Below are 11851 nucleotides of genomic sequence, written 5' to 3'. Positions count from 1 at the left end.
CAAAACTAATTTAACATGCTAATTTAAGTAAAAGAGTTTTTTTATAATTTGTTTTAGCTCACATATATATATATATATATATATATATATATATATATATATATATATATATATATATATATATATATATTTGAGAAACAGTCTGTAACAGAATGTTGCCTCAAATTGTTGTGCAAACAAACCCCAAGTCAGTACTTATGGAACTGTATTTTAGAATTTTGCTTGTTGAAATAGTGTTTTCTATCACATTAAAAAACTATAATTTGAAGCAGTTTGAACATTTGAAATAGCATTTTAGCTACAGTTTAAGACTGATAAGGTTTCCAGACAGGAACCCTGTGAAAACACTTTTTGTAGATTGCAGAGAATAATTTTCTTTCACCTACTTTGCCATATTCCTCCCATATTCAATATTCTTCCTAAAATCATGTAGTGGTACACAGTGCCATTTGTGTGCATGCACATACAGTATAAGTGTGCATTTGTGTGTCAAAGGAGAAACATCAGCGGTCATAAGGCAGAAACAAGAGCTGGTTTTGGAGAGGGAGGACAGGAGATGGCTGGAGACTGAGATGGAGGCTCTCCGCTTTCAAGCGAGAGAATTCAAAGGCAAAGCAGAGAGACTGGAGGCAGCTTTATACAAGGTGCATGATGGTCTTAATATTAAACAGAGGGTTATTTTAATACAACAGTATGATTATGGGGCATTTGTTCTGTACATTTTATACTAATGTTGGTAACAGTTTACTATAAGGATCTATTTTTTTTAAATTAGCTAATTCATTAGGTATCATGATCTTACAATTAACAATACTTATTTAAAGAATGTATTAAACTTGCTTAATGTTTATTATATAATTATATAATATAAATACAAATGTTTGTTAGTTCATACTGCATTAACATTCAGCACTCAAAATCATGAATAGAATGGACTGACTGAGCAAGTGACAATCATGAGCCGCCACATCACTAAAGCAGCTCCACCAGCACATTTCTCCTGTCCCAATATGGCTGGCTCGCCATGCAGAGAAATCTAGGCTGGGAATGGTTTATAATTGTACTGAGCCAAAAAGTGTTTAGGAGGGAATTCTACTGGAAGCTCAGAACAATTTGGTCTGATTGTGGAAAAGCACTTTTAGCTCAACCAATGGCATGAGTTTCAGATGGGACTATCTGTTAGTTTGACCAACAGCAGATCAGATGGATGTTCATGAAACCTGTTTAAAAATAGTTATTATTTTTGCAATTCCATTTGGTGACACTAGTTGTACATAAACTACTCACTTCCCCTTTAAAATGTCATTATAGATAAGTCTCATTATTCTTATTATTGTGTATGTCTTTGGTCAGGAGTTGCAGAGCCAACATTTTCACAATGTCCCCAGATCTCCAGTCAGCAGCTGTACTCCACAGACTCATCTTCCCCTCACTCAGCACAATGTGAATGGCCTAATGGAGGTAAAAAAAAGAAAAGAAAAAAGAAAGCCCTGCTAACCACCCACACTCATGAAGATCTGAAATGACAGGATTTCCCTCTGGAATCTTTCCAGCTTGGAGTCGGTGACCCCATTGTGAAGCTGTGGCGTTTCATAAGATAGCTGCATTGTGGGATTGATGAAAAGCATGGACTAGACACTAACACAGGCTTTAGGAGGAGATCTGATGAAGACCACAAATCTAGACAGTAAGAGCCTTATTCATGAGATTATGGAGCAAAGCACCTTATGGAAGACCACAGTATCAGGTACTGGGAAAAGTCAAAAAGAGTGAATATAAGACGAGTTTTGTGAGTACTATGGATGCCATTGAAATGTTCCAAAGACTGCCACTCAAGTGTTATAATTTTCTTTGCAGACTCAAAGAAACCAAAGATGCTGAAGTAACCGCAATGCCGACCAGGAGAATAACCAGTCACAAGTAAGAAGAGGGTGGACTTACAGGTTATATACAAGTAGTTTCATGACACAGAATGACAATGTACAAATGCTTGTCTGTTTTTGTTCTTCATTGCTTTAAGCTTTGCTCATGAAACTGCTGTGACTCAGTGAAGCTGTGTTGTAACATTTAAGTGCTTCCCAGCACATTTAATGCATGTGCTGCTTGTGTTGCATGTGTGCCATGATGCAGCGAGCAAAGCTTTGGAACTGCTGAACCTGTTAAGTAGAATTGCAACAGTGCTTTTTCAGCACACAGTAAGTCTTTGTGTTACTACTATACACTGATCAATTACTGGAAACGCTTGAGAAACAACAGATCCATATTATGGGACAGATGAAAATGAAAATTCTGGCATCAATAACTCACTCTCATGTAATTTTTAAACCTTTATGACACAAAAGGAAATGTTAGGCAGCATGTTAGCCTCAGTCACCATTCACTTTCTTTCTCCTCTTGTTGTATGGAAAAAATAAATTCATTGGGTTTCGAACGCCTTGAGGGTGAGTAAATGATGCCCGAACTTTTCTTTTGCGTTGAACTATTCCTTTAAAAATATTCCAAACTTCACAATACAGACTATATCAGTTTGTTTCTTCGTCTTTTTAAGAGATAAATAATGTTATATGAATGTTTATATCTCTTATTTAACAGATAATATATTTGTTTTTAGAATAGGCCAGACATGCTTTTCCCATTCTGCTCATGCAGCAGGTCTCCAGTGCATGCTCTCCTCACTTCTGATCTTCCCGCTGAAATAAAGTATAGGCTGGAGACAGAGCACCCTGCCATCACTAAACCGATATGTGAGATGAACACCTTCACTTTACAGAAAACACAAGAACTGTTTTATAAATGAAACAGACAAACATTGCCTACAGCATAATGTATTTAACTGAGCCAATTATTTAATTTCCCTACTGTTATGTTGACCATCACAGGAAGTAATTTATTGGTTACATAGCTGGGGATTTATCTGATCACGTTGGTCTTTTATCAGCTGCAAACAACAAAGAGGAGCTCACAGAAGGACAGACATCTAAGAAAATAATAACCTTGTGGAGGATCCTGGTCAGAGTGACACAATTGTATCTATTTTGGTCTCATTAACAATTGTGCTAAAACTCTGTAAATGTCACAATGATACATATTATGTTAAGGGTAATATCCTTTTGATTTATGATTCCCAATTATTTTTGTTGCAGAAATGTCTTCTAAATGGATGGAAATACACTTTTATGCCCAACTCTTTTCGTAGTTTAACCCTAATCAGCGTATTTTGTTTTTAAGATACAACGTGGTCTACAGTTGTTGATATTTCTCTTTGCCAGAAATCACACATCAGGCAACTTTACAAAGCTTAGACAATAGCAGCTTATTTGTATGGCAGAATTCAAGTCGTTAGACTTTAGGTCTCGCATAAAAACTGCAAAAAGGTTTGGCTGTATTTCATCTTAAACTGGCCAAGCACTGCCCACTTAGACAGGAGGAGCTACAGTATATAAATGACCAATCAATGAGTCCGTTTTCTCATTGTGTGCAGTTAAGGGGCAGGGTTATCTGAGATATATTATTAGAGGTTGACTGATATTCGATTTTGACGATACGAAACTAAGGTGGTGGAAACTATCAGCTGATAGTTTTTCAAATTGATTTCTAGAATGTTTAAGACCCTGTGAAATCAAAATGAAAATGTTGCTCCTTTTAGTCCATATCTATTAGCTTTAAGGTTATCTATATTATAGTGTACTTTTAAATGTTGACAAAATTCATTTTCAGAAGAAAGCATTTAAAATCTGCAGACTCTTCTAGCTAAACAGACAAAACCATGATGCCACATAAGATGAGAAACCTTGTCCAATCAAATACTTTCTAGAATGAGAATGCAACTTCCCCCTACATCTGATCAGCACACATGTTTGGGTTCTAACCAGAATTGCCAATAAAAATCACTTGAAAAGACAGTTGTAAATGACCGTTATCACCTTTCAGCCCTCTGAAGCCCTCACAGTGGAGGGTAATTATCTTTGAAGGGAATAGGGCATAGGGATGATCAGTCATGGACATTTCCCAGTGGGCCGGTCGAGTAATGGGCCTATCTGAATGACTAATGACAGCATTTGACATTTATTTAACCTTATAATATTTTACTACTCATTTCAAGTTCAGTTTCACATTGTGTAGTGCAGTTGTGATTTCTAATAATCATATTGAGAATACAAGACAAGTAATAATAATGACAATGCTAACAATACTAGCTTTATAAATGTGATTGAAGAAATACATTATAATTATTTTATAATAACTCAACAGCTAACACTGAGAAATGCGTCTGTCAAGGCACTTCAGGGACCTTAAACAAATTATTTTGTCTTTCCTTACAATGATGGGCACACACATAGAGGCTACAAGAGTCCAAAATGAATAAAATCCCAGATGTAGTTTATTGATCAACCAAAATCCCAATAATAACTTTAAACAAATGAAGATTTGGTGTATAACGCAAACTTTTAACTATAAATAAACTCAAAATACGAGGACTCTTATTTTGAAATGACAGAAACTATATTTAAGTATTTACCAAATTAAGCTTTTTATAGCCTAAATAATTAGATTTAATGAGGAATAAGGTTAATTATAATTCACAAGAGATGAAGTTGGAGACAAGATGTATGTGCTGACAGAGCATGTATCCATATACATACTTTTATAGAATTTGTTTGCATGCCCTCGCTTGAATTTTGAAAACTTTATTATCTGAGGATAGTGAGAATAAAATATGGACGAATATTGTCAATGATGAAAGATTTAATAAAGAATAATAAATAAATAAAACTATCGACAACTATTAGCATCGATTTTTGCCGATAACAGATAGTTTCAAAAAGCAAAAGTTCCATCAAACTAGCCAATCAGACTATATCGAGTGGTTAACTGTGGGTGCTCCATGGAAGTGCCATCTGAGGCCGATACTCTAATTTAGGCTACTTGCCAATGAAAATCTTAGAAAGCCCTTGCAATTCCCACAAGGATGCTGAGAACAAAATGTGTGTTTTCATAGAACATTTTATGAATGATTGAAGAAAACTATGTAACATCCCAAATATGCTCTAGAGGAAACTCTAAGCACATAGTTAGTGTCACAGGGGACCAATAAAGAAACGGAAATTTGGTTTGAGGGTAAAACATTTCTTTAAGCTTGAAAAATTGTAGTCATGGGATTTTAAACCTGTAAATGATGCATTAATGTTGAAGTACAATGTAACAACACCATAAGAGAATATTACTCTAATGGAAGGCTCTCCCTTCAGGTGTTGATATGGTGCTTGTAGTGTCTAAACCTCTGATCCTGATCCTCGTCAGAGAAGACAGCACTGAGAAACTGCACAAAAGAACATGCACAAAATAATTGTACAAAAAATCCTGTATTTAAATAACTTGAATCATAAACTATTCTCTGTATCTGTAGTTTTGTTTGGGAGTGAATACAATTACCCTAGGCATTCTCCGTCCCTTGCTGATAATGAACTCCCTGAATGCCTGCATGATGTGAATTTGCTTCAGCTCCTTATCCTAGATGACAGGGAAAATATGAATGTAACTCCAGCAACTAAATACAGATCAGAGTGGTTTGTCTCATCATCAGCTGTCACATTATCTGCTTGTTTTATAACCAGTAGCCATGTTCAAACTCACCTGCTCACTCAGTTGCTCTTCAATGTCTACACTTTCTGAAATATCAGATGGGGTTCTCAGAGGAACATTTGCAACCTTCTTCTTCCATGATTTGGAAGTCTGGGGTCTGTCTGGTCTATCGGCCTGTAGGACAAGCATAGACTTGTTAACAAAGGAAACATCTGCACTTCGCAATTTTGCATAAATAATAAAATCCAGGACATAGAGTATACTGTAACTTTATACATGCAACATCCAGCGCAGCATTACAGATAGTTTAGTAGGTTTTCTACAGTAAATAATTTCTGCAGTGTGGTCAGAACAGAAACAATATTACCAACCTTGTTCAACTCCTTGAAGCATGTTTCAAGAGACTGGTCTTTATGATGCTCCTCTACAGAGCTGTCGAGTTTTGCTAGAGTTTTATAAGGATCTGTCTTGTTAATAGGGAAGACCAAGAAGGTTTTCTTCTCATAGTCACTCTTAAACAAGTCCAAGATGGTTGACTCTGTCAGATCATTGGTCTCTCCACCCTTTGATAATAGTCAGAGGTTAAATAAACACTTATGCTTAATACCTAACAGACTTAAAATTACAATGTGTGTGTGTGTGTGTGTGTGTGTGTGTGTGTGTGTGTGTGTGTGTGTGTGTGAGTGAAAAATATTACCAGTGAAGTCATCCATTCACAGAAAGGCCTAGTAATCATCAGCTTGTCATCTTCTTGAGATAGAGATTGGAGGTGTTTAACACTGGCCACCGGATCTCTAGGTTCCTGCCATTTATAGGGATTTGCTGGCCTGGTCTCTTTAAATGTCCCCTTTTGAGGCCTTGGGAAATGTACAGTAGGAAAAGTTATTTTCGGAATGGTATTTTAATATATGCATAACATGTTCTTCACTCATCCAAACAGTGATTAAAAAATGTTTTAATACTATTTTTAACCTAAAAATGTGCTCTGGGACTTGGACCAAAACCAGAAACATGTACACAAACGGAGATAGTAAAACAGGAAATTCACTTGATGGTGATGGATGGTTTTGCAGTCTCTATGAGGAAGTCTGGAGCTGACATTTCACATTGGGGTCTGCGCTCCACCAGGTGCTCTAATTCCTTTGTTTGAAATGCTGTGGCCAATTCTCCATTCACACACATATCAGGGTCCAGGACTGACAACACCTGCTCAAATAACTTGGGAAATTTCAAGGAATTTGGAACAATAGTCTACAGTATATTAAACATTAACTCTTCTCATTGATTGCGTGTAATATTTTCTGGTGTATCAGCTCGAGAAAAAGTAAACACAACATTTGACTAATTAAAACTGCAATCAGTGGATAGGATATTACATTTTAAAAGGCGTCACATTGCAGTAATGTTTTTGTGAAAATGAAATGGCTATGAACAATTTACTGCCATTGCCTGATTAATGTTATCATGCAATCCATAAAAAGTAACTGTAGTGGGCTACATAATTTTTGTAATCCAGATTACATGTAATATGTTACTACCCTGCACTGTTCATGTTTTAAATTCTACATAAATAATAGGCTATTTTAGAAATGTGTAACACAAATAATGTACTTAAATGTATTAATTGAAAGGCAGTAACTGTAATCTGATTACTAGAATTTAAAATATTACACTACTTTTAGACTTTAAAAAGTAATCAGATTACAGTAACATATACTTTGTAATCAAAGTACACTCAACACTGATAAGCTCCTACATTTAAAGCTGCAGTTTCCACACCACAAAACGACATTACATAAAAATGATTGCTTCCAAATGGATTTAATTTCTTTGTTTGGACAAACAGGTGATCCCTTCCCAAACAGAAATGGCAGAGAGCCATCTCCAGGATTTTGATGGCTAACACATGCGAGCCATGGACTGATTATTTTTCCAGTTTACATAAGACTGATCTCACAATGAAATCGGTTTACAGAGCCTACAGCTGTCATAGAGACATTTACCAAAGAGGCATCAATCAAAATTGACTTACAAATGAGGAATTCAGACAAGTGTTAATGCTCAGGCCACATTTTTCAGTAAAATCTGTCAGGTTGTAGGGTGTGTTAAAAGGCTATTAAAAAAAACACATACAGTACAGCAGATTTCACGTGATCTGAAGTGTATTTACATGTGGTAAATAAAACTACCACATAATCATGTTGACAAAATGAACATTTGGTTACCTCTGGTGTCATTCCACTCTCCAGATGTGGGTAGATTGCAAGAGGGTGTTGTTTCAGTTTGTACTCCACAGCATCAATGAACTCCCGCTGGGCTTGACATTGTGGATTCTGCTTCGAGTAACATGCTTGATCTTTACTCAATTTCTTCGACGGTAACTTCACTGAACAAGCGTGCTTCGGCATCCCAAAGACTGCAGGGGAGGTTCCACACTTACACTGGGTGAAGAGTGCTTTATGAACAGTCGGATAACCATCTCTAAAATCATCCTGTCCAGGAGAAAGAAAACGCCAACTTCGACCATCTAATGCCCCAGATAACTGTTGATTTTTGCTTAAATCCCTTAGATATTTGGTCTGTAGCCTTTCCTTATACCTGAAGACAAAGTGAAGAATTGTGGTAATGATGCACTATTTTGAATGCATGTCCACATTAATACTGTGGCGGTACCATGATGGCACAGTGATGGTTATGAGTCATTCCTGTTATGCAGTACATTTTGAGCTTTGTAACTTAAAAAAATATAATATGCCTGAAATTTAAGGAAGTTTTATATAAAAGGGTATTTACCAGGACTTACAGAAATACAGTGTGCTCTGGTCAAACTCTGGCACTTTAGTAATTATAACTTGATTATTTACACATTTACATGTAAATTAACAGAATACCTAAAAGAATTCAGATCAAGTTAGCTATTGCTCCGGGAGGGAGAGTTAACCTACAAGAGGTTGTCAACATTAAGTTAATTTTGATCTTTTTTAAGTAACTTTTTTGAAATGTGTACAATTTAATTTAACAAACCACACAAAACCTCAATGAACTCAAGTTTTTGCTGTTTTCTTACCAACAATGATTTCACTTCCTGGAAGATGATGTCATTGAGGAACTGATAAACAATTTGAACATTTTAATTAGGGAAAGGAAAAAAATGAAGAAACACCTGGAATGTTTCATGTTTGTAAATATAGTTGGTGCATAGCGCCTACGGATGTGGCAAAAAAGTAGTGAAATTATTAAAATTATTTTTCCCTATGTTCACTAAATTAAAGAAATCTAACACAAATTCAACCTTTGAAAATTGTTACTTTAAAGTTATACTATGTAACTTTTGTTGGTAAAAAAAAAAATGTTAAATGGCTTCCAAACCAAGTCTTTACCAAAATAAACTTTGATAAACCTATAATAATGATTTATATTTGAGAGCTGTCGGTACGGATTTTGTGGGAAATTGCATGCTTATGTCATTCACCCGTGTATGTTCACGTCATATCCGTACACACAGAAAATTAGATCCTGCTACTGTAGCACGTGTGTGGGAGTAGCATGAAGCTGAAAGTTTGTTGTCACAACAAAGAAGAAAAATCGACCATGGATCATTCAAAACATTAATGTTTCCAACAAGTCAAAACAAAAGCATATCACTTATCTGCTCAGATGACATGTTTTCAGTAAGTCCGTCTTTTCCTTTCTTTCGTTACTTATTTGTCCTTCACTCTAATAAGATGTCCTGCATCTGTGTGTACACCGGTGCCTCAAACCACATTCATCCACGAACAGGAGCATGAGCTGAAGCACAACCAAAACAATGTTCTTCTGCAAGATGCCTGCAGTTTTATTTTTTAAAAAGTTACTTAGTGTAGCTTTAATATGTTATCCAATATATTAAGACATAAATGATGGCGACAAGAACGAAATGTTGCATCGTGTCCAAGTGTTTTTAACTGCTCCATCCTTCAATAACAGTTCCTTGGAAAAACTTGAATAGTTTTATGGCTTTTTCACAAACAACTGACGCCGAAAAAAAAACCCTGAACACTTCATAGTCCAAAGAACGGTGAAATGTTGCACACACAGTCAAATATGTCTTAGTGAATGTTTACATACACCAGCAATTAAAAACAGCACAGATGTGCAAAAGCACATGTCCATGACACATGTTTTGGGATGTGTAAATAGAAATGAGCAATGTTTTGTGACATCCCGAACAGACTAATTTAAAAACTAGATGTTTCAGCAGGGTGGTAAATGCTCTTTTTAGACTGAGGAGGAAGTTTTGAGTTCTGAATGTGCAGTATGTTTTTATAGTACAGTTACCTCTTTATGTCTATATATCAATTATCAAAAATCCTTTTTTGAGTGTAACATGAATGACCTATAGGCTATTAGATGGCAATACCATATTGGGCATATTTTATCTATGGTACATAATGGTTATTTTCAAATTCGGATACCACCATGTAAATAAAGTGGGGTTAATATCATGGTACTTATTTTTCTCAAGCTTTGTCTGATTAGCATCAGTAACAATGTGAAGTAGGCCTCTATTAAAAAAAAAAAAAGCAAGTATACAATAAAAGATACAAATAAAAGATACAATAAAAAAGTATAAAAGAAAAACGTTTAAAAAATTAAGAAATCTGTATACAATAAAACTAATTTCACTTTTTTTTTGTGTCAGCTAAATAAAAACTTGCCACTTACCAGGGGAACCTGCTATTTTCAACCGGCCCAGTGTTGAAAGACATTTCGCTGGTCTTTATTACGTTTAAAAGCGATTTTTTATCAGGTGTGTATACATTATTGGACTTTCACCTTGTCGAACAGCAAGAAGTTCTTGGACTCCAGAGTGAGGTGCAGCGCTTGGTTATGGTTGTTATGGCAACACATCATACTGAATGGCGTTCTGGTAGTTGTAGTTCTTAGTGAGTGATCTTCTGAGGCGTGTTTAAACCACAAGAGGGAGCTTTGTGATAATATTACCAACGTAATACTGTAGTGTAGCTGATTTGAGTTATTTCTAGCTATTTCTAGCGAGTGATTCTTTGACATAAAAAAACATTTTAACACATTTCCTAAAAACTAAATAAAATAAAAATACATCCAATACTACACATATTAGCTATATCTTCAATGTATTTTTTTTGCACTCCTCTTTCACTCTTTTTAATGTTTTTAATAGAATCTTAAAATATAATTTTTTTAAAGTTAATATTATTAGGCTAATGCTTTATCCTTGAAAACGTTGCCCCTTTCCTGTTAAGAACACAGGGCAGAAGGAATAAGGACCATTCAATGGCAACAACATGCAAAGAGTGTTTTTTTGCCTTTAGTTTGTGTGGAATGAGAATAGTTTTGCATTAATTAGCAAGCTTGACTTACCTTCTCCATTATTTCAATTAGGCTATTCAATGTGTCAAAAACAAAACAGATATTCTGTTAAAGAAATTTCTATTTGTATCAACGAATCTTGTTGTCACAACCTCAAAAATGTCATTAAAACAATGATCCATCAGCTCAGTTAAGATTTGTTAGTTAAAAATAACAATAACTAAACCGTGCACATGATAGTGTTCTGAAATGCATAATTAGAGGACATGTAATATCTGTGAAGAGGCACAGATATGTACTGTTCTTCAGACATGTGTTAATCAACACATGAAATAGCTGAACAGCTTAAAGAATAGCTTAAAGAGGAAAAACACAGTCAGTCTGTTACAAACATAATGTCCTCCAAATCAGAAGATCTAAACAGTCCATGGAGAACACTAGTTTCTGATTAAACCAACTCATATAGTAGATCCTGGAAAGAATGTACACTCTCAACAAAAAAGGAACTGTTTAAGGTACAAAGCCATCTTTGAGGTGGAGCAATTGTTTTGGGTACACATTTGTGCCCTTAAAGGTGCACTCAGTAACTTTTGTCTTTGTGTCATCTTGGACTTACACTGACACCAAGCGGCTTGGATGCAGCACCATTTAAAATCAATCGTTTTCAGCTTCAGATGTCATTGTAGAAATGTAATATTTACAGTCAAGCCATGATTACTTTAATCAGTGAGTGAACATGTCAAATAACAGGATGGTTACTGAGATTAAGCAAGTAATATTTGGCTGGTCATGTGTTTCTAAAATGGCAACCCCCATGTGCCTCTCCATGTACAATAAAACAGCTTTTATAAGGTTACTGATATGACTGGTGTCTTAATGTCATGTGAGTGCTCATGGATTCCTACATATATTGCAAAACTACAATTCATGTATTTAG

At 35.4% G+C, this 11851-nt stretch overlaps 1 protein-coding gene and 1 long non-coding RNA gene across 3 annotated transcripts; one reads left to right on the top strand and one right to left on the bottom strand.

The window, feature by feature from the left end:
- The first annotated feature begins 516 nt into the window (after positions 1-516).
- LOC127627217 (uncharacterized) lies at positions 517-2999 on the top strand. Its single transcript, XR_007968532.1, has 4 exons — positions 517-644; positions 1354-1461; positions 1554-1747; positions 1858-2999. It is a non-coding gene; the product is annotated as an uncharacterized LOC127627217 (long non-coding RNA).
- Positions 3000-4259: 1260 nt separating this feature from the next.
- On the bottom strand, positions 4260-10439 carry zgc:158260 (uncharacterized protein LOC571389 homolog). 2 transcript variants are annotated; one of them, XM_052109029.1, is made up of 8 exons: positions 10288-10439; positions 7809-8181; positions 6632-6801; positions 6281-6440; positions 5955-6146; positions 5635-5757; positions 5434-5511; positions 4260-5320 (listed from the first exon to the last, which is right to left on the bottom strand). In XM_052109029.1, the coding sequence occupies exons 1-8, from the start codon at positions 10329-10331 to the stop codon at positions 5246-5248; spliced, it is 1215 nt and encodes a 404-aa protein (XP_051964989.1). In that variant the 5' UTR covers positions 10332-10439; the 3' UTR covers positions 4260-5245. The 2 variants fall into 2 exon arrangements, with proteins under 2 accessions (XP_051964989.1, XP_051964997.1); XM_052109037.1 differs by having other exon boundaries at positions 6632-6789.
- Positions 10440-11851: the final 1412 nt, after the last annotated feature.

The sequence above is a fragment of the Xyrauchen texanus genome, chromosome 3, assembly GCF_025860055.1.
Source record: "Xyrauchen texanus isolate HMW12.3.18 chromosome 3, RBS_HiC_50CHRs, whole genome shotgun sequence".
NCBI lineage: Eukaryota > Metazoa > Chordata > Actinopteri > Cypriniformes > Catostomidae > Xyrauchen > Xyrauchen texanus.
The sequence above is the reverse complement of the archived record's forward strand: the minus strand, read 5'-3'. Positions and strand labels throughout refer to the sequence as shown.

Excerpts from the sequence above, each read along its gene's own strand:
- zgc:158260 (XM_052109029.1), bottom strand. The coding sequence starts at position 10,331 with ATGTCTTTCAACACTGGGCCGGTTGAAAATAGCAGGTTCCCCTG. Across the intron at positions 6,441-6,631 it reads AAACCATCCATCACCATCAA|GCCTCAAAAGGGGACATTTA; the intron begins GTGAATTTCCTG and ends ACATTTCCCAAG. Across the intron at positions 6,147-6,280 it reads GTGAATGGATGACTTCACTG|GGTGGAGAGACCAATGATCT; the intron begins GTAATATTTTTC and ends CTATTATCAAAG.